This window comes from Acinonyx jubatus, chromosome A2 (assembly GCF_027475565.1).
Source record: "Acinonyx jubatus isolate Ajub_Pintada_27869175 chromosome A2, VMU_Ajub_asm_v1.0, whole genome shotgun sequence".
Taxonomy (NCBI): Eukaryota; Metazoa; Chordata; class Mammalia; order Carnivora; family Felidae; genus Acinonyx; species Acinonyx jubatus.
The window spans coordinates 150,401,386-150,423,377 of record NC_069383.1 but is presented as its reverse complement, the minus strand read 5'-3'; the positions used below and the strand labels follow the sequence as shown (position 1 = coordinate 150,423,377).

Below are 21,992 nucleotides of genomic sequence, written 5' to 3'. Positions count from 1 at the left end.
CTGTGTCTTCTTGCCTCTACACCCGCGTGTCCCCGTAGAACCTCAGGGAGCTCGGCCTGCACAGACGGACAGGTCCTTTGGGGAATGTCCCGAGGCGGGCTCGGGAGGACCTGCCTTTCTTCTTTGTCCAAGAAGAATGTTCAAACTCAGAGGGGTGAAAATTAGCAAGTGTATCAGTTTGCGCATATTTTTGAGTAAAAAGAGACTGCCGTTACGGTTGGCAACGACTGCAGGCAGTTCATCACTATAAAATCGTGGGTTGGTGCACCTGGGTGGCTCGGTCGGTTAAGCGTCCGACTTCGGCTCAGGTCATGATCTCACGGGTTCGAGCCCCGTGTCGGGCTCTGTGCTGACAGCTCAGAGCCTGGAGCCTGTTTCGGATTCTGTGTCTCCCTCTCTCTGACCCTCTCCCGTTCATGCTCTGTCTCTCTCTGTCTCAAAAATAAATAAACGTTAAAAAAAAATTTTTTTTAAATCGTGGGCATTGTGTCTAGGTAGGACGGCGTCTGGTTTCTAGCCCATGAATGGGAAGTAAGTGAGCGGGACAGGTTCAGGTCCTCAAGTTGGAGAACACACAGTAGGTCTTTTCCCACTGCTGAGTTCATCCTTCATGAACTCTATGCGTTGTACCAGGAGAGTTGTGTGAAATACGTCCTTAACGTGATATTGCGGAGTTTTGCTTTATACGCTTTGACACGCAACTTTTCTGAAGCACGTATGTGTTTGTGACGTTACTTTTCGTGCAGGTGTTTTGATTGTAGCGAATGTATTAGTAATGGCCTCTTGTGATATAAAGTATATAATCTAAAAGGGATAATTATTTGCGTGATGTAACACGGAATAGTTTAGCCAGGTGCTTCTTCTCAAGGTGTGGCTCCTGGACCAGCGGCATCGGTGTTACCTGGGAACTTGTTAGAAATGCAGATTCTTGGGCCCTGGCCCAGACCTGCTGAGTCGGAATCGAGGTTGGGCCCAGCAGCTGACGCCTTACGGGGCCCCGGCCGGGACTCTGATGCCAGCCAGAGTTCAAGAACCGCCGGTTCAAACCTTAGTTGAGAGGTTCTTGTATTTTTCCCGTAGATGTGCTCATAAACTTTAATGTTGTCGAGACTAAACTTTTAATGTTTAAGCATCAGACTTAAATGTTGCTAAACAGCTGAAACTAGATGTGCGATCAGTAACATGGCTTTTATTTATCAACTCTGTTTATATCAACAGGTGACACTTGGACAGAAACACTGGCCTATGTGCTCTTCTGGGGAGTCGCAAGCATTGGAACATTTTTTATTATTCTTTATAATGGCAAAGATTTTGTCGATGCTCCCAGATTGGTCCAGAAAGAAAAGATGGACTGAATTTGTGTCTGTGGAAAGCGGCTCGGCTTAGAAGATTCCATCATGCAGAACTGGAGTCTTTACTGACCCGCTTTCCACATCAGCCCGAGGTCCTTTTAAAGCCTCTCTCCAGAAGCACAGCTTGTGCTCCGTGTGGGGGGAGGGGGGGTGACCTAGAATCAGCCGGACGTTCCTGCCTCGGCGACCTCTTCACTACTGGGATGGCTCTGTTTATAATTTGAAGCTCTTCTGTAATTAAAGGGTGACCCGAATTCAGCTCCTGGAATGGAAGGAATCTATTCCTTGTCGATTCGATCAACTTTTGCAGGATAAGTAATATATTTAAGAAATCTAGCTTCTTTCGTTATTTAAAATGGTAAAATTATTTTTCTAGCTCAGTTTCCTTATGGTCGTTGTAGAGGCCGTCGCTGTTAGCAAGCGGACTTCGCCACACCTCTTTGGACTTTCTTCAGAGTTTGAGAATCCGCTAGCTCGACTGTTGGTGCAGAGCACGTCTTTCGCAGCCGTCGCGCAGTTTGACGGAACAGCCTGAGACTTCAAGGAGTCGGGTCTGGCGTGCTTCTGAAGTTTCAGTTGGGCTGTCCTCTGAGTTCAGCTTGAACTTGTGTATGAAGAAGAAGTCCAGATAATACTTTATCTTTTGTTAAAGGTGTAAATGAAATCAAAGAATGTAAAGCCTGTGTCTTACGCTAAAGGTCCAAAGCCGCCTCTGTTTTCAGGATTTGCCTCCGTGTGGAGGATACCCCTCGACTGGCCAGCGGTCCCTCCCGGGCGTGCTGGTTTCTTTGGGGGTCGTTCGTCGAGACACGCAGGCCTCCGAGAGGCGCTCGTGCTGGACTTGGGGTTGCCCTTGGAGGCCGCAGCTGCTTCCCACGCATGGCACCACCCGCGCTCTCCTCTCCGTCAAGGTTTTGTTAGCTCCCGATCAGTAAGTGTGTCTGCAGTGTTGCGCTTCTGGTAGTTAAGTTAGCGTTCTCCAAATCAAGGACCAACTTCAGTGTTAATTTTTGTGCAAAAACAAACCTGAGAAATCTGCTTTAGAAGCTGTGCATAGTTCTAATTATAAGTTGGACTGTGTATTCAAACTGTAATTATGAGGTTTAAATATTAGAAAAGTATGTAGGGTAGTATAATCGCCACTATTTTAAGGCAGTTCAATTAAATACGGCTATGATATTTGTGTTGTGCTTGAAAATATGTACAGTTTATTTCAGTAGTAATACCTTATGTTGTCCTTAAATATCTCTCAAAGCGCCTTGATTTCAACATGAATTTTTTTCCCCCTGTTATCTTTTATAAACGTTAGTAAGAGACGTTGCTTCTAGAAACTCTAAAAGAGATAATAGCTGGACACCCTCTGTAGCTTAAAACTCAGTCACTAAAATTCACAGTAGGGCAAGTCATTCTTAGAACTACCTATTCCTGACACGTACATAAGCGTAATCTGTTCCAAAGATGGAATGTGTGAAACTTGGTTCGTGTCTACTGTGCTCCACGACTCGAGTGCTACCGGGCATTTCACGGGAAGGACTTCCTCCCACGACCACAGCAGAGACCACCTGAGAGCCGCCGGTGCCCACGGGCTGATGCTGGCATGTCCGATCTGAAGGCGTCCGTGTTCCAGAAGCCTGCGGCGATTGCATTTCTGAATTCGTGTACTGTGCACCCATTCGTGAAAATAAACGTCCTATTCTTTTCTACCCACCGTTGCTGTCGTTCCCACACTTGGTCTCGAAAGGGATGTTCTTTTTTACCGGAGAATTTTTTTTTTTTAATTTTTTTTTTTTAACGTTTTTTATTTATTTTTGAGACAGAGAGAGAGAGAGACAGAGCATGAATGGGGGAGGGGCAGAGAGAGAGGGAGACACAGAATCGGAAGCAGGCTCCAGGCTCTGAACCATCAGCCCAGAGCCCGACGCGGGGCTCGAACTCACGGACCGCGAGATCGTGACCTGAGCCGAAGTCGGACGCCCAACCGACTAGGAGCCACCCAGGCGCCCCTACTGGAGAATTTTTAAATCATGCCAGGCAGCATGTGCTTGGGCTTCATAGAAAATCAGGACAATGCAAGTGAGCGAGAAAATTAATGGCTTCTGAAATCTGGCTTTTCAGTGATCGCTTGAGAAATTGTGCTCCTCCTTATTTTTTAGTTACAGGTAAAAACAGGGAAACATTGGGGCACCTGGGTGGTTCAGTCAGTCGAGCGTCTGATCTGGGCTCAGGTTATGAACCCGTGGCTGGTGAGTTCGAGCCCCACGTCGGGCTCTGTGCCGACAGCTCGGCGCCTGGAGCCTGCTTGGGATTCTGTGTCTCCCTCTCTCTCTGCCCCTCCCCCGCGTGTGCTCTGTCTCTCAAAAATGAATAAATGTTAAAAAAAAACAAACAGGGAAATAATTTAGTAACGTGTGATGTCCGTAAAAAGGTGTTCCCTGCCCGCCCCCCCACCTCTTGAGTTGTGGTCTGTTTTTCAAGATGATACAGGTCTCAGCTGGGAAGTAGGACTGTGTTGCTTATTAGAAAGTGGTCTCTGGGGCTGGGGATGTGTCTGAATGAGGCGGGAAACACCTCGGCGCCTAGGAGGCCCTTGCGCACGGGAGCGAGGCAGGAGTCCCTGGAGATGTTATGTGGGTACGCCGTCCCCCTCTGAACCGAGCAGAGCTGCCTCAGGCTGCGCCAGGCTGTCCCTGGGGTCGGCTCTCTGCGTGGGCTACTGCGGCCCCTTCCCCGCACATACGGGTGAAGACAGCTGTCCCTGTGGCTTCCTGCAAAGGGGCTTTCAAGAATCTCTCCCACCTGTTCCCTGTGACCTTCTGTCCTTCCCTGATACCCCAGCCGGTGTTTCGTGCCTGGTAATCTCTAGCTCCTTCCTTCCGTGGGGCGAAGAAAAAGGGTATGCTTCTGATTGTACTTCAGTACGAGAGAGATTTCGTAGTGTGTTACCCGAGGAATCTGTGCTCTGTCTTATTTGCAGCTACAGAATGACAAGCTTTGTCCCATTTGGGATTCAGGGACCACGGGTGGGGGTGGGGAGAGGCGGGGAAGGTCCCCAAAGTTATGTGATGCAGATTCCTCAGTCCTGATGGAATGGGATTTACTTTTGGTATCAAGATTGGAATTGGAGGTGTGCCAAACCCAGAGCCTGGATAAGAGGGCAAGAAGAATGTAGGGGTGTGTGTACAGAGGGGTGGCTTAATAGCCTTTTAAAAAAATGTTTATCTATTTTTGAGAGAGAGACACAGAATCCAAAGCAGGCTCCAGGCTCTGAGCTGTCAGCACAGAGCCTGACGCGGGCCTCGAACCCACGAACCAGGAGATCATGACCCAAGCCGAAGTCAGAGGCTCAACGGACTGAGCCCCCCAGGCGGCCTGGGGAAGCGACTTACACAAATTAGGGTCTTGGGGTTTTATCATCCAAGGGTCCTGATGTCAGAAGAAAGCATCCTAATACAGATGAGTTATGGTAGGTTTTTGAAATCTGCTCCTTGCCTCGGGAGGCTCTCCCGACATGGCAGCCTGGCTCATCAAAGCCAGCAAGACCGAAGTGCCAGGCTTCCGTGACCTAATCTCGGACGTCACATCTGCCGTATTCTCTGCAGCAGTTATGGCAAGCTCATTCTGCAGAGCAGACCAGCGCCCTGAGTGGCCCAGCACCCGGGTGACATGGGCTTTGCTCACAAGACCCTGCAGTTTGGGCAGGGCCTCGTAGGCATCCCTCATCTCTGCTGGGTAGCCCCTGGGGCCCGCGGCCGGCTCTCACCCGGGAGGAGGGGAGGGAAGAGGGGAGCTAGGAGGTGGAAGCAGGAGGGGAGGGAGGAGGGTGCAAAGATGTCCCCGTCGTCCCTGCTCCCCGTAGCTCCCGTCCGCCTTCCCTCTGCCAGTAGGAGAATCACGAGCCGTGAAGGTGCAAGGTAACACGGAATTTGTTCTCTAAACTGGCTGTGCCATTTAGAGGCCTAGTGGCTCCCGTGACTACCAATGCTCGGGAAGCCAGACTTCCTGACTTTTTAATCCACCGGGTATAAAACGGCATCCCATTCCGGCATCTCTCCGATCACTGGTGAGACGGGAGCATCTTTTCATAATTCTTTGTTGGGTCATTGCTCTTCCTGTTCTGTGCCTTGTTGGGGTCTCTTGCCGGCTGCTGGTAGGTTGTTTGTCCTTACTGATTTGTGGACGTTCTTTATATTCTAGAGAGTAGTTCTTTGTTGGTTTTACGTGCTACACACTTACGTCTTCTCCCGACAGCTCATGCAGGGAGGGCCCCCGTGTTCACCCCTCAGTGGGGTTCCGGTGCTCTTTGAAGACCATCTAAGCTCCTTGCCTGGCCCACAAGGTCTTACTGGCCAGACCCTGCTCACTCCCACCCCCGATCACTCTCCCCATCACAACCACAGGCCTCCTTCCTGCCCTTTCCCACCTCCGGGCCTTTGCACATGCCGCTGCCTCCTCCCGGACAGACATTCGGTCCGCAAAGCTCCTCAACCACCGGACTGACACACTGTCCCTGCCACACCACCACTTGACCCATGTATTGGCTTCTTAGAAACGGTCACCATCTGTAGTCATCTCGTTTGTTACCTTCACTGTGACTCTCCCCACCCCCACCCCCCAGAATGTAAGTGCCATAAAGTCCAGGGACCGTGTCTGTCCTGTTCAGCACTGTCCCCAGCACCTGCCTCCGGACTGACTTGTAAGATCTCAATAAAGGCTGATCCTGTCCACGTGGGCAATAGAAGAGAAGTGATTCCCATGTCAGAGGCCGGTCGAGACATTCTGGTTAAGAATTTCCTATTTGTCGGGGCACCTGGGCAGCTCAGTCAGTTAGCATTCAACTCTTGATTTCGGCTCAGGCCATGATCTCACAGGCTTGAGGCCCACGAGGGGCTCTGAGCCGACAGTGCGGAGCCTGCGTGGGATTCTCTCTCTCCCTCTCTCTGCCCCTCCCCACTCACGAGCTTTCTCTCAAACTTAAAAAAAAAAAAAAAAAAAGAATTTCCCATTCGTCCATGATGTTTTTTTTCTGCAGCAATTTAGAAGGGCTCATACCCTGTTTTAAACCCATCGAATTAGACCTTTATGATTTTTCTCTTTTTTTTCTTAATTTTTTTATAGTTTATTTTTTGAGGGGGGGGGGGTTGGGGAGAGAGAGAATCCCAAGCAGGCTCTACACTGTCAGCGAAGAGCCCAGTGTGGGGCTTGAACTCAGGAACCATGAGGTCATGACCTGAGCCGAAACCAAGAGTCAGGCGCTTAACTGACTGAGCCACCCAGGCGCCCTTTTCTGATTTTTCTTACGGACACTAACCATCACCTCCCGTGAGGGTCACACTGCGTCAGTGTGGCTTCTCTGGCTGCCTGAGGAGGGAAACGTGGGGAAGGTGAAAGAAACGAGAGACTGGGTGGATTCTCTTTTATTTGCCATGTTTTCAAAATTAGCTCATCTATTTACATAATGTGGGCATATCTCGTGTTACGAGAGGGAGCTCAAAACTACAGCCAGTACGTGACAGAAACCTACAGAGACACTTGTCAAAGGTTTTATCTATGACAACAATTGCTGAGCACCCAACCATCTCCCTCCCTGATTTCTTAGAGCTAAGTCAAGGACCGTTATGTCTCCAGCATAAATAGAAGACTCTCTGGAGTCCATGATCTGGCCACGACGTCATGGTGACTGTTACGTGGATGTGGATGGCACATCCCTTTCTCTCTCCAGCCTACTGGAGGAAGGTGGACATGTGTCAGATGACCACTTTGGTGCAGCACCGAGAAAACAGTCAACAAAGAATTTTTTTGAGACAGGACTCATTCCTGGTTCAAGAGGACTATTGAAGAGTGCTCTGTTCTTCATGAAGTTCACAGAAACCAGAATAAAACTGAATGGGAAACCTGAGGCATTTTCACCTGGAGCACATTATTCTAGAACACTGTGACCTCATCCGTCCGACTTCCGTGAGCAAGCATTATTCTGTAGAAGTGGCTTTTCCATGCAATTGGAAGTGCACGAAAATGCTTTCAAACGTTTAAAGGTCACTTAAAAAAATTGTTAACATTTACTTATTGTTGAGAGAGAAAGAGTGTGAGTGGGGGAGGGGCGGAAAGAGAGGGAGACACAGAATCCGAAGCAGGCTCCACGCTCCGAGCCATCAGTGCACGGAGCCCGACGCGGGGCTTGAACTCACGAACCGTGAGATCGTGACCTGAGGTGAAGTCAGACGCTTAACCGACTGAGCCACGCAGGTGCCCCTAAAGGTCACTTTGGACGTAAATGTTCCTACATGTGTGACACATTATGGAGCCCTGGTCCTCCGGGTGTGGCCCGGGTGGGGCGTTGGGAGTTTTACATGCTCACAGGCTGTTCGAATGGGAGGTGAGGTGTGGAAACACAGAATAAAGGAATGATTTAGGACATTTGTCTCCACGGTCCTGAGGATACTTGGCATTTGGGGCTGAGACACCCTGCTGATGACGGACCCCAGGAGGGGCGGCCCATGTTGTAAGACCGTGACCATGACTGGGGCCCGAGGGGGACCCGCTCCGCAAGGATTCAGGAACGGAGGGCTGTGTGTTTGCCACTGAGTGTACCTACTCTTCAAGCCTTGACATCTACAGTTTTTCAACGCTAGACCCTCTGCTGAGAAGTCCGAAGGCTGAGTACTTGTGCTTGATAAATGCTGGTGCATTTTGAAGGCTAGTGATGACCTCCTCATAAGTGGCCATCAGGTGAAACGGGGAAGCAGTGACAAGACGGCTTGTAAAAGCAGAAGACCTTTCTGGTGCCTATGTTTGTTATCTGGGCATTTATAAATACACGAAAAAGAAGTCAAAACAAAACAAAACACTCCAGCCGACGTCCCAGGGGAGTGTTTCAGTGTCTTCGAAGATGTCTGTACAAATCTTACCCAAAGAAACTCGTGAATTCTGTATGTCGGTGAAGCACAGAAGGTTTGCGGGGGGGCCCTCCCCCTCAGGAATAACCTTGACCTGCTGATTGCTGTGAAAAAAGACAGGAGACCCTAGCCTGGTAGACTAATGCTGAATCATAAATACAGTGCCTTCAGTTACAAGATGCTCTGTTTGAGTTACATATACGCTTTAGAAAACTTCTGTATGGGGCGCCTGGGTGGCTCAGTCGGTTAAGCATCTGACTCAGGTCATGATCCCACGGTTCCGAGGGTTCGGGCCCCGCATCGGTCTCTGCGCTGACAGTGTGAAGCCTACTTGGGATTCTTTCTCTCCCTCTCTCTCTGCCCCTCCCCTGCTCCTGTTCTCTCTCTCTCTTTCTCTCTCTCTCAAAATAAACGGATAAACTTTAAGAAATGTACAAACATTTTAAAATCGATTGTAAGTGATGCTCGTGGTCTTTGCTATAAAGAGTTGGCCACCGTGTCCAGGTCTAACGTCATCTGTGGGAACGTTAGATTCACTTTCACCCTCAAAGCGGCTCTGGCACCTTTCCTAACGCGTAAGGCACTGGGGCAGGGGCCGGCTGCACGGACTGCTCACGGGACCACGCCCGGGGCTTTGGGGTCGCATCCTGTGGTTGGGGTGACGGGTCGTCGACCCGCTGTGAGAGACCTCAGATCACAGGAGCGACCCCAAACAAAGGCCTCCCTTCTTCGTGGCCAGCCAGTCCTCTTAGTGAGAAACACAGTCCTGGCGTATTCAGTATGACTGAAAAAAGAGAACTTATTTTGCACCAGTGACATTCAGATGGCTCATCTCAGGGCGCTTAAAAAACCTCTCTTCACACTGATCTAAAAGCACCTGCCCTCTGTTATGTTGGGATTTCTTCAGGAAAAAAAAAAAAATTGCTTAATTTTATCCCATAAAAATTATAGTCGAATTTCAGCCCACGGTGTGCCCGGATTCTGGGGCTTCCCTAGAATCGAGAAAGCAATGGTCTTCAAGACTGGCCTTGAAAAGCCTGTGTCTTTGGTGGAAAGGAGCCAGCTCTGTGTGACCTTGGGGGCAGGCAGAGGGGAGCAGGGGCCGCTCCGTGGATGGGCGTGGGTCCTCCCGAGGGAGCCTTCTTCCTCCACACCCTCCTAATTCTTCTTGATGGGCTCAGGAAGATGACGGGTTGAGTATTTCTGGAGTAAATATGTTTAAAGGCAGCCAAGGAGATTCCACCTATAAATACAGCCGCGGAACAGTGAGTGGCCGACCGGAGTCTCTGGGAAGCCCAGTCCTCAGGCCACGGGAGGCGTGTCTCCCCTCTTGAGGCAGCGCACGATGAAGGTCCCCAGGGCCACCAGGGGGATACACATGGTGGAAGAGGCCACGAGCAGGCCGATGATGGCCAGTGCGTAGAGGGGGTAATCCTTGGTCACAAGCTGACCCTGAAAGGAGAAGCCGAGGGTCAGCGGGAAGAGCCACCACAGGCAGAGCCCCGCTTGGCGGAGAGCATCTGGGGCTGGGCATCCTTACATCTGGGGCCACCTAAATGGAGGGGGCTTAACCTCAGCCCCGTGCTGCCCAACAGGACCTTGTATGATGATAGAAAGCTCGATCCGGGTGCTGTCCGACATGGTAGCTAACAGACACAGGTGGCTACTGAGCCCTTGAAATGTGGCCAGTGGGCGTGAAGCACGGAACTTTACATTGTACTGAATATTCACGAATTGAAATATTAATCACCACATGTGGTGGTTGGCCGCCATCTTGAACGGCACAGCCCTAGTCTTGGGAGGAGGCTTGGCGGACGTCTGGATTGAGTTGGGGGGTGCTTCCCTGAATGCAGATGCATTAAAGCTGATGAGAAAGGAGGCCAAAAAGCCAAGAAATGCCACCTTTCCACGAGGGGGCCGCAGAACAGCTACGGCTGAGGGATCACAGGCCAACCGCGCGTGGCTTGTAAACCAAAACGCGCTCGGAGTGAGGTGTGGGAACCAGCCCACAGACCTCCTGTTACTCGTCCTATGACTTGTTGTTGCTGTTGTTGTTCTGTACTGACCGGTACAGAAACCGGGGGAAGCGTTTAGAAGCTGTTTTAGCAACGTGACAGCTTCGTCTCGTATCTGTTGATACAAGAAATAACGGGAGCTTGTAGTCCATACGTGGTTTTGTGTGTACATTCTCCCTTTTCAAGGGATTCACTGCTACTGCTTTTGACAAAAGCGTCAGCCTGCTCTGGGTTGGAGAAGACACCCCGGTCCTTCTCCTGCCGGGAGGCAGGTGCAGGGGCGCCTCGCAGCCGCCATCAGTCACCTGCTCGCTTGGAGCGGCGTCCTTCACAGCCACCATGCACGCTGGGTGCTAAGGGACAGCGTCTTCTACCCATAGGAAAGCAAATGCCAACTGGCCTGCAGGATTACTTTCCTCCCAGCGTAAATGTTCGCTGTGAGAGTCTGCCTGTATGTAAGGGCAGCCAAGGCTGGCCCTCAGGCCAAGTGCATTAACACGGCCGCCCTGGTTGTCAAAATGCTGACACACGGCGCTTCTGGTCGGTGAACAGCAGTTGCCTGTGGCCTGAGTGAGCCTGTTGTGTCCCAGCCACACACACACCCAGAGCCAGACCCTCCCGGGATGCGGTGACTCGAGCGCTAAGACGGGTCCTCTCGGGCGCCTGCCGGGGCTCAGGGACCATGCCCCGGAGGCTGGCTCTGCCTTTCCCCAGGAGGCTAAGTGGACAGAGGTCGGAGGGCCTGAGGCTGAGGAGGAGGGAGGAGGGCGCAGCCCTGGGGGCAGGAACCAGCGCCTCTGCAGGGGGCTTTCTCCCAACCCCCGGGAAAGGCCCCCTGGGAAGTTCTAGAAGGAATCTTACTCTTTAAGGAGCACACGTCGCAAAACTCAAAGCCCAGGTCTGCTCTCCTGGGCTGTTTTTAAATACCCGGGTGGTGTTTCCATGCCGCGACAAATAACCTGCCCACACCGTGGAAGCGGATCTTTGGTTTCAGGAAACTTAAAGCCACTGCTGGAGAGTGAGCCCGGGGGCCCCGAGACAGGGGGTACCTGGGAAGCGTCCCAGGCTTGGTATTGCAGCGTCCCCGTGAGGATGTAGTCACTCAGGTAGAAAACAAAGAGGCTGATGATGAGGAGCGGGCTCACACCGGCCCACATGGCCTTCCAGTACCAGTTCAGGGTGCGGCCAGTCATGGCCTTGAGGTCACTTTCAAATCTATTTGGGAAACGGGGAGAAAGTCTGGATTATGCACGCCGTCGGGGCTGGGGGGGGGGGAGCTCCAGCGTCCACATCCCTGTTTGTTTAGGAAGATTCTGTTCTGAGTGCCACTGAGCCTTGGGCACGACCCCTCCGGGGTGTCTCTCTGACCCCTCCTGGGCAGAGGGGGTGTGGGGTGGGGCAGGGGGAGGAGCCGAGGCCACCACAGAGCAGGGGAGCAGAGCAGTCCCCCCAGAGTCAGGTGCACGTCAGGAGATAATCTTCCCGGGGCCACCTCCAGATGAAGGCTGCCGGTGTGGACCAGAGGGCAGTTCCCGGAGATAGCAGAAGCCAACAGCCTGGAGGGTCACTTATCAAGCCAGACCTCCACGCTCGGGGACCCCGAGGGGCGCTCTGCCCCCACCCCTCCCATCCTGGTATCAGCGACTCTACTGCCCATGAAAACGCCCCCAAGAGAGGAATCTCTTTTGTACCCTGGAGCCGCAGCAGGTTCTGGGACAGAGGGAGAGCCAAACGTGGGAATGCAGCACTCTGGCCAAGACCCGCCGGAGCGGGCGTAGAGAGAAGCCAGAGCAGTGCCCCCCAAAGGTGGCTGCTCTGGGATTTCGATCGTGTCTGCACACTACGTCTCCCCCCCCCCCCCTTTTAAAGAGCTAATCACGTTTCCTAACACAGACTCAAGTAAGTATGGAAAGTGTCTTCAGCACTTTGGGAAATACTGACCCAGCCATCGTCACCCCCATTTAACGGCAGCAGGCACCGAGGCCCGGGCCGTGAGGTCACTTGCCCCAGGGCACCCGGGTAGCGGCAGACCCAGGCCCAGACCCGGCTTGGCTTGCTGTCTCCCGTCCAGGGCCTTGAAACCGCACCCAAAGCAGAAGTGGCCCTGAAGAGGGGCGGGGGTGGGGTGGGGTGAGACGGTCACCAGCTGCAACCACAGCCACCTGCTGCACTGGGGCCTGGGGCTTGTCCTGAGCTCCCACCTGACATGGCGCTGTTGCTAGATGTTCACTAGATGGCGCTGTCTCCCTCCCCGTCACTCCCGGATCCTGCCACTTCCACACTCTATAGGAGACGCCTTTCTGGTTCTCCCTCCCTCCAGCCTCACCACTTAGCACCACCCCTTTGCATGGACTTGTGCCCTTTCTCCAGCACCTCCAGTGGGCCCTGGGTTCTGTTCCTCTTTCCTCCGCCTTCTCCCTTCCTGGGAAACACCTACCCTCTCAGGTGACCCATCTGTTTCTCCCTCTAGACTGGCATTTCCCGGGGGACCAACTTGTCCCAGTTTACCCAGGACTTCCCCAGTGTTAGCACTGGACAGCCCGCACCCTGGGAAAGCCCTCGGTCCTGGGAAAGTAGAGTGGGTCACTCTAGCTCGAATGTCCCCAGTAGGTAGCAAATGGGAGGTAGGCTGAAAAAAGGCTTCCTCGACCAAAACGGTTTTGGCAAGGCTACCATTTATACCCCGTCTTTGAGATTCCCAATCGTCTTCATGGCTCCAGGAAGTCCTAGAGGAAAGAAATTCTGACTCTGTTTAACTTATGTCTTGCAAGTTATTTGATCATGGACGTCCTTCAGCATGGCACGGGACCCCAGTGCTTCTGGGGACACAGTGGGAAACGTGGCTCAAAGGGGTCTGGTTTCTAGAATGTCATGGCTGGTGCTGCTCCCTACCCTCACCCCCCTCCAAACCAACGTGGAGGGTGGGAAAAGACTGAGGATGGGGGGGGGCACAACTTGGCTCACCTGTCTGATCGGCTCATATCTGAGCAGTGCTTCCCAAATGCTCATGTGGACCTCTCCCGTGTGAACGTGTAGGATCTGACTCACTGGGTCTGGGAGGGCCTGAGGTCCCACACGTACGGTGAGGCTCCCCCCTGGGCCCACGCGGAGGAGCAAGTCTCTCTAAACCAGTGGCCTCAGCCCGGCGGCACAGCCCGTCACCCAGGGGGTTATCTACAACATTCCAGTGCCCGGCCGTGCTCCGGGATCGAGAGCCTGACATCCTGAATCGGCCACGTTTTTTTTGGTTTTATCAACTGGACTTTGGTCAGCGTGCCCGAAAAATACGGATGTTCACCGAGGGTCAGAGTATGTGGTGCCTGGAGGTAAGGGATCCCTGCCCCCCTAAGCCGCCGGGGCCCGGCACGATCAGCAGGCGAAAGTCCTATAATAAAAAGTAAAACCACCGGAAATGGGGAGAGGAGGTGTTGGCGGAAGGTCGAGCGAGGCCGAGAATGAGCTGAGAGATGAGGGCAGAGGGAAAAGCGATGCCAAGTGGAAAGGGGAAGGCCAAGTGCATGTGGGAAGGGGCTGCTTTCCCGGTGGGGCGTGGCCTTCGGGGCATCCCCACCCCCTGCAGGCATTGGGGACGGGGCCTCCTCACCGCCTCAGCCCGAACACGTAACACACGGCGACGATCTCCACCAGGACTATGAGCAGCAGGGGCAGCGTGGCAGCGTAGTCGTTGAATATGTCGAACCAGTAGTTGCCGGCCTCCATGGTGAACACCAAGCCGATGACGCAGTTGACGAGGCACACCAGACCTGGGGCCACGAGATGCACGCTCACCTGCCTGCCACGCACCCCCCCCCCCCATCCAGTTTCCTGGGTGGCCGCAGAGCCGCCGACCCCGAGGGGACTCTGCCGGGGACCGGCCTCTCTGCGTGTTTGCCACGGGCGTGTGTGTTCCGGGAGGGGTGGGGGACAGCAAAGGTGTCCCGGGGAATGTGTGTCAGATGTCACTGATGTTAATTCTCGGCGCTGTCCTGCAGGGGGGCCCTCAAACTCGAGGGGGAAAGAAAGTTGTGGGCACCGCTATCTGCGGGGGGGGGGGGGGGGGCACCCAGCCTGTGGGTCTGGTGATTCTGTTTATCCCAACTCAGCCCCTGAGCTCCCGGGAGGTGAGTCGGGGCAGAGGGTTTGCCCTGCAGGGCATCCCGAGGACTCCCGTGTGGCGGGAAGAGGGAGGAGGGAGAGGAGGGGCAGATGGGAATGTTTACCCAGCTCCCACTACGTGCACCCCAGGCACCTGTCAGGCATTGGATCCAAAAGCCTCAGGAGCCCCCTTTACAGATGGGGAAGCCAAGGGCTCAGAGATACGGAGTAAATTTCCCAACATCCCACGGCACGTCAGCGACGGAGTCTGGGCTCAGACACTGGCCCTTCTGCCTCCAGAACCCGGGCCCTTGTCCCGGTCTCCTTTGGCTGACTCCCTCGGGCACTCCACAAAGTATCTGACTCGCAAGTTCCCACCTCCCACCTGCCCGTCCCGCCATCATACCATGTGCCGTCACCCACCAAACCCCAGTGCATCTTGAGGGGACACACAAGGACAAGGGGCTACATGCTGGCCGGGAGCTAACAGCACACAGGATGCTGCTACAGAGACCAGGTGCAAGGGGAGATGCTAAGTGCTAGAAGGTTCTGACGAAGGGTGGGCAGCTCCGCCCAGGCGGTCAGGGCTTTAAGGCGATGGGGCGGGAACTGGATTGGATTTGGGCTGGGAGAGGGGATGTCCCGGATGCGGTGGGATGGCGCCCTCGTGGGTAGGGTGGGGGCCTAGGCGGTGGGGGGGAGGGGGGGTGGCCACGTACTGATGGGAAGGGGTGGGAAGGGGCTCTCGGGGCAGGGGCAGGGGCTGGAAATGTTCTGTGTCTTGACCTAGGCGGTGGTTACTTGAGCGGGAACGTGTGAAAATGATTGAGTCTGTGTTTAAGAAATGTACACGTTTGTTAACACGGCAGTGGGAACAAAGGCAGAAGCAGGTTCTCTCCTGGCCTGGAGAGTTCTGAGCGCCAGGTCAGTGAGTCCGGCCTTTCCCGGCGCTGGGGCGGCCACTGCGCTGCCTCGTGAGGGGGAACCAGATGCGCAGGCGAGACGCACACGTGCCAGGTCCCGACTGCCCGAGGGGCGGCGAGAGCCACGGCAGGACCGGAGGTCGCGACCTCCACCAGCACATGGCCCCGCGGCAGCTTGTCCGTCTGCTCGCGCCCCACACCCCGCCCTCCCAGACCCCCATGTCCTCCTCGGATTGGCCCACTCACCGGAGACGGCCTCCTTGGGCAGGTGGCTGGAGATGACCTTGCTGTCGGTCAGGGGCGTGAGGATGGCCGCCGTGTTCCCCAGCATGCTCCCGATGCCCAGCATCAACAACATGAAGAAATAGAGGACCGACCACAGCTGGGATGCCGCCATGTTCTTAATGGCCTCGGTGTAGACGATGAAAGACAGGCCAGTGCCCTGGACCGCCTGCCCGTGTGAGAAGACACCAGTTAGACAGCCCAGCGGACTTACGGCTCCTTGAGCACGCCCAGTGCTAAGCATCCTGGGGGGACCTGGGGACTGGCCACGAGAAGCCACATGCTGAGGCTGGGTTTTCCGTCTGCAGACCAGCCCCTCGGGCTTAGCTGGGCTGGATAGAAATGTGAGTCGTCGGGAGTCCGTATTTGCAAAGCGCGAGGAGCACGTCTGTTCGGGATGAAATACATCAAAGATAATTTCTGCTCCCGCTATCATGACTGACTAGGTGCTCCGAGGCTTCGGTGGCTGGGAGCTGAGGTGGGAGGGGGAGCCAGAGCAAGAGGAGCCCGTAAGGTGGGGAGCTGGCCTGGCCAGCAGGCAACCCGGAGGGCAGTTGTCCCGTGGCCAGATCCCCGCTGCGACAACACCATTGTGGGGATACTGAACCGCGGAGACAGAACCTAGAGCTCCCTGCTTAAAGACAAACCCCAAAAGGGGTCGAAAGAGGTCATGAGCTGGGGGGTGCCCCCTGGCTACCGGCAGCAGAAGCAAACCCTCTCTGGGGGACAGCTCCCCCGATTTAGACCCGCAGGACCACCAGAGATGATCAAGCGGTGAGCTTGCAAACGGATTTGTAAACCCACGAGAAGACAAGCCACCATAAGTAAAGAGTCAGCGGGACTAAGGTTTAGAACACCCTTCCCCAAGAATGGCAGACGCTGGGGCAGCAGATTTAGAACATAGGTCAGCTCCATGGCAAACCAGGGAGCACAGTGGGATTCGCCAGTGCTGGGTGCAGACGAGAGGGGGTGATCGCTGGTAGGGAATTTACAAAGAGTAACGAAATTACTCAGGTTGGCTTTTTATCATTACTATGAGCCAACACATTCTCAACAGTGATCAAACATTCCTCCCCTTGAGGACAGACTGCCTTCCACTCTCCTGTCCAAGGCCACCAGTGGATCAGCTATGTATGACGTGTTTTTCTCGGAGAGAGACAGAGAAAGAGCAGGGAAGGGGCAGAGAGACAAGGAGCGAGAGAGAATCCCCAGCAGGCTCCCCGCTGTTAGTGCGGGGCCCGCCCTAGGGCCCCGTCCCACAAATCTTGAGATTGTGACCTGAGCCGAAATCAAGAGTTGGGCGCTCAACTGACTGACCCACCCGGGCACCCCTATGCATGACATTTTTAAAGAAACAGAAGATAAAATGACCAAGATAAATGTATGACAAGAAACCATTGGAATGAAAAGCAAATTTCAGAGTAAATAGCATCTAAAAACATACTGGATGAAAAGACCACTGACAGCTAAGGACTGCTTGCACCTGAAGAGAAAATTAGTGGACTTGGAAATATATCCCAGGGAGGAATCCATAATGAAGAAAAAAAAAAAAGATAGGAAGGTGGGAAAACATCAAAGAGTGGCCTTGCAGGGTGGGATGAGGAGGTCCAGCTGGAATTCCGAACAGGGAAGACAGGCGGAAGTCAAGGCGATGATTACGAGGACATAGGTATGAATGTTCCAGAACTGGTAAGATACACGGGTCCGTGGATCCAGAAGCCCAAGGTCACCCAAGCCCACACTGGATAAATAAAAATGCATCCACGCTTGGATTGCAGAGGCCAGAGTCCAAGAGAAGATGACAGAGAAATCGGAGGGAAGCCGGGTCCTTTGAAGAAGGACTTTCGAAGAGCAACGATGGAAGCCAGAATCACAAGGCAAAGATCTCCAATGTGTCAAGAGAAAAGAGCTGTACACCTGGAACTAATATGACACTGTATGTTAATTATACTGAGATTAAAATTAAGAGCAAAAAAAAAAAAGTTTATTTTGACAGAGAGAGCGAGCATGAGCGGGGAGGGGCAGAGAGGGAGGGAGACGCCAAATCCCAAGCAGGCTCCAGGCTCTGAACTGTCAGCACAGAGCCCAACATGGGGCTCGAACCCACGAATGGTGAGATCATGACCTGAGCCAAAGTCAGATGCTTAACGACTGAGCCACCCAGGTGCCCCTAAAGGAAGGCATTTTAAGGGGCTGCTTGAATTCTCCCTCTCCCTCTCTCCCTCTGCCCCTCCCCTGCTTGCTCTCTGTCTCTCAAACACGCATTTAAAAAAGTGTATTTTATTTATAAAAAAAAAAAATAAATAAAATTAGGTGGACAAGGTGAAAGCGTTCTAAAAATCCTTGTTCTGTTTGGGTGGGAAGTCACGATATTATTGAATTTCAGATTTTGTTAAGTTAAATATGCACAGGAAAAATTCGGAAGGAGAAATACACTGTGTCCCTTCCAAACAGTAGAGAATAAAGTGGAACGAGGGGGAGAGACAAACAAGAACAAACACAATGGGGGAAAAAAAGCCCCAGGTTGAATAAAGGAATAACCATGTAATTCTTGGACGCTGAGCCAAGCTTAAAAGTAAGTCAGGAAAACCCCCAAGTGTCCAAAACAAAAAGGAAGTTTCAAATGAGTTCATGGAACAGGACCCGAAGCCCACGGTACCGATCAAGGCCTTGAAGACTGCGGCTTGAGGGCTGGGGCTGTGACACCCGCCCAGGAGGGGGTCAGGCCACAGGCCAGTGTGAGCAGGGAGCCGGGAAAGACTAAGCGTGGCCCCACCCGTGAAATGACCTGATAAGCGAACGTGATGCAAGCCAGATTCCAGAACCAGAGCCAACGTTCCCCGGGAAGTTGGTGCCAGTGGACAAGCCACCAAATGCAGGTGCAGTGGGGACTGGCCTTTGAAGCTCCTGAGCCGTAGAAAAGTAGCTCTGGGGGCCTCATGACGAGCTGTTGTTCTTTAAGCTCTTTAGCTACATCTTTGGTTGAGGAACCAGACATCGTGAGCCACGTCTTAAGAGAAGAATGCACATGATCCCGGCGTGAAGGTGATAGAAACCACTCTAGGCCCGGGATCCTCAAACAGGGCCCCCGGGGATGGACTTGGGGGGGGAGGAAAGTTAGTAACAAAGGCCTCTTGCTGGGTCAGAACCAGTAGGTCCTCGCCACCCCCCCCCCGGCCCCCCGGGGGTAGTGGCTGCCGAATCGAACAGGCGGCATCTGGGAGGTAAGGCACAGGTCTGACACCAAAGGCTGACCGGAGAATCTTCCTTGGCTTCTCTTAGAGGAGAGAGAAGCGGGCCGAGATCTTGCCTTACCGTGGCCAGCTCTGATTCCAAGCTGCAGTTCCTAATTTGTGGGAGCACCTCGCTGTATTTGCCGGGGAAGGCCGAGGCTAGGTAGCCCTTCACCTGCTCCAGGTTGCTGGCTGTCAGAAAGCCATCTTCAAGGTCAAAGGAGTTGGTCAGCAGCAGAATCACCCTGCAGAGCGGAATGCCAGGTTGACCTTCACTGAGTAGAAAGGCCGCGGTCGCCAACCCCTCTCTCGGAAGCCGGGGTGCTGGGGTTCCCTCCCCTCGGATTGGGCAAGGTCTCTCCAACAAAGGGAATCTGTTGATGGGTGACCTTTTTTTTAATTTTTTGATGTTTTTAAAAAGTTTATTTAGTTTTGAGAAGAAGAGAGCAAGCAAGCAGGGAAGGGGCAGAGAGGGAGAGAGAGAGAGACAGAGAATCCCAAACAGGCTCGCGTTGTCAGCATAGAGCCTGACGCAGGGCTCCATCCACAAACCGCGAGCCGAAATCAAGAGTTGGACGCCTGACCATGTCACCCAGACACCCCGGTTGGTGACCTTTTAAAGTCCGGGGTGACCTTGAATGGCTTTGAGGGAGCCTGAAAGAGGGCCAGAGATGAGAAACCAACCCACACAGCTAGGCCGCTTAAACCCCTGGGCCCGCATTGTCCGACAGAAATTTTGTGACGATGGGACCGTTCCGCGTCTGTGCCGTCCCTCGTGGCGGCTGAAGCCTTGAATGCGGTGGGTGTGACGGAGAGACCGACTTAAATTCATTTACATTTCAGTGGAAACCGGTTTAAACAAAAGTGCAATGAACTGATTGGATGTAACTAACATTAATTAAACCAGTCCACATTTAAATCTGTAGGTGGCCCCTTGGGGCTAGTGACTGCCGTATGGGACAGCCTAGTCTGGATGATGTTTATTATACGTTGGATAAGGCGGGCGGGTGGGGGGGGGGGGTGGGGGGCAGACAGGAGATTCTGTAATGGCTCTGGCTCACCCAGAGGGCTCTGGGTTACTTCCAAGGTCAGGGAGACGGGGCAGAAGAAACCGAGGTTTGGCTGTTCAGTGCCTCCCTGTGCTAAGAGCTTTGGACGTACGAAGCTGCCCTCAGCCCTCAGGCGGGGTGCCCGGGGTTGGGCCCCGGGTGAAGAGCCGCAAAGCCGGTGTCTTCTGTCCCACGCCCCTTGACTTCCCTGTGCCATCTCTTCCCAGGCGGCTCTCAGAGCTTGGGGGACGGCGGGATGCACCCCCAACCCGAGGCCCCAGGGCTCACGGGGCGGCTTACTTGTTCAAGCAGCTCTCGTAGTTGAAGGTGGCCTTGAAGCCGTAGATGGAGAAGGTCACGACACTGGCAAAGATGGAGGTCGAGCTGTTGATGAGGGACACGATGATGGCGTGCTTCTGGCAATTGGTGGAGGGCTGGTTGTAGCTGGCAAAGGCGATCAGGCTGCCGAAGCCCAGGCCGAGGGAGAAGAAGATCTGCGTGGCCGCATTGATCCAGGCCTTGGGGTTGGCCAGCTGCTCCAACTGCAAAGCCGGCAGGGACGGGGTTGGGGGACCCGGCCGGGTGGCGCTCCCCCGCCCCGTAACCCACCGACCAGCAGAGGGCGGGAGGCCCGGGGAGGGGGAGTGATATGTAAAAGGAGCCCCTGATCCATGACCAGGCACTGTGCGGGCCCGCGCCCCCACGAGATGGAGGCGGTGTGGGCTGGGGCTTGAGCTCTAGGTCTGGGATGATGGTGGGGGGTCATTTGGAATGTGGGGGGCATTTGAGGGGGCGGGGGGGGGGCTACCACAGCCATCTTGTTTCCAGGCGCCAGATTTGCCAAATGAACTTGTCCCAAAGGCAACAGTGCCCGCCCCCCCCACCCTCTGGAGACTGATGAGCGTTGGCTGTGGGGCGTCGGGGAGCGAGGGGCTAGGGAGGGATCACAGAAAACCCTGCGGGGTGTGGATTCACCTCTGTAAGGGAAGGGGTGTGGGCAGGTGTGCGGGAGGGAGAGAGGTGGCTGGGTGGTAAATCCGTAGACTGCCAGGAGGGTGTGGGGTGAGGGTGGGGGCCGGGAGGCCAGATGCGGGGCTGGGGTAGCAGTCACTCGGGGTGGGGGGGGGGCGCTGAGGAGGAGGAGGGTGGGCGGACCAAAGACTCAGTGTCCCAGAATGAACAGGGCTTGGGGACGGCCTGGCTGAGGAGGTGACCCAGTGCCCGTAGGTAATCCACACTGCCCCCACCCACCTCCCTGGGTCTTCCCCTCTTTCCACCCATCCTGGAAGATCGAAGGTCCCCTTCCCCCCAGCCCGTACCTTGGGTGTGAACATGTACGCCAGGCCGTTGGTGGCTCCGTGGAGCGTGAGGCCCCTGACCAGGTAGATGATGAGCACACAGTAGGGCAGCAGCGCGGTAAAATACACCACCTGCGGGCACCAGGGGGCAGAGTCAGCGTCCTGGAGACACGGTGCCCACAGTGCCCCTCTTGTCCCTGCGACAGACCTGAAGGCCTCACGAAGCACCACACTGTTACACTGTCCGGCTGGCAAGGCATCAGTGCAGGGGGGCTGGGTTTGAGTTTGGGCCGGCGGAGAAAGTGGGGAGGTGGGATGCATTTGCCCACCTCCGTAACTGCCGGGCAATCTGCTTCAGGAGAAACAGGAGACCTCTGCCTACCACTCTCCCTTCAACTGGACCTTATTCCAGAAAGGATTTGAGGCCAGGGCGCCTGGGTGGTTCGGTCAGTTAAGCGTCCGACTTTGGCTCGGGTCATGGTCTCACGGTTTAGGAGTTCGAGCCCAGCGTCGGGCTCTGGGCTGACAGCTCGCAGCCTGGAGCCTGCTTCGGATTCTGTGTCTCCCTCTCTCTCTGCTCCTCCCCCACTCATTCTCTCTCTCTCTCCAAATAAACATATAAAGTTAAAACAGGAAAGAAAGGATTTGAGGCAGCCCACGAAAATATACCTAGCACATTAACATTAAAAAAATGTTATTTTTTTAAGTTTATTTATTTATTTTGAGAGAGAGCAAGGGGAGGGGCAGAGAGAGAGACAGAGAGACAGAGAGAGAGTCCCAAGCAGGCTCCACAGTCAGCACAGAGCTCTCCCCGGGGCTTGAACTCACGAACGGGAGATCATGACCTAAGCC

General features: G+C 54.2%; 2 protein-coding genes across 4 annotated transcripts in view; one reads left to right on the top strand and one right to left on the bottom strand.

Moving 5' to 3' along the window:
* The window catches only part of SACM1L (SAC1 like phosphatidylinositide phosphatase), a 57,074-nt gene extending 54,019 nt beyond the window's left edge, over positions 1 to 3,055 (top strand). The window contains exon 19 of the mRNA XM_053219540.1: positions 1,219 to 3,055. Within this exon, the coding sequence (XP_053075515.1) occupies positions 1,219 to 1,355 (137 nt within the window). The 3' untranslated portion in view covers positions 1,356 to 3,055. The remainder of the gene's footprint in view (positions 1 to 1,218) is intronic.
* A 5,444-nt stretch (positions 3,056 to 8,499) lies between these two features.
* Positions 8,500 to 21,992, bottom strand: part of SLC6A20 (solute carrier family 6 member 20) — a 36,966-nt gene continuing 23,473 nt past the window's right edge. For all 3 annotated transcript variants that reach the window (XM_027038519.2, XM_053219538.1, XM_053219539.1), the window contains 7 exons: positions 21,162 to 21,272; positions 20,143 to 20,384; positions 18,876 to 19,038; positions 15,525 to 15,729; positions 13,865 to 14,024; positions 11,310 to 11,475; positions 8,500 to 9,697 (listed from right to left, as the gene is read on the bottom strand). In XM_027038519.2, coding sequence (XP_026894320.1) covers positions 9,548 to 9,697; positions 11,310 to 11,475; positions 13,865 to 14,024; positions 15,525 to 15,729; positions 18,876 to 19,038; positions 20,143 to 20,384; positions 21,162 to 21,272 — 1,197 coding nt within the window. In that variant the 3' untranslated portion in view covers positions 8,500 to 9,547. The remainder of the gene's footprint in view (positions 9,698 to 11,309; positions 11,476 to 13,864; positions 14,025 to 15,524; positions 15,730 to 18,875; positions 19,039 to 20,142; positions 20,385 to 21,161; positions 21,273 to 21,992) is intronic.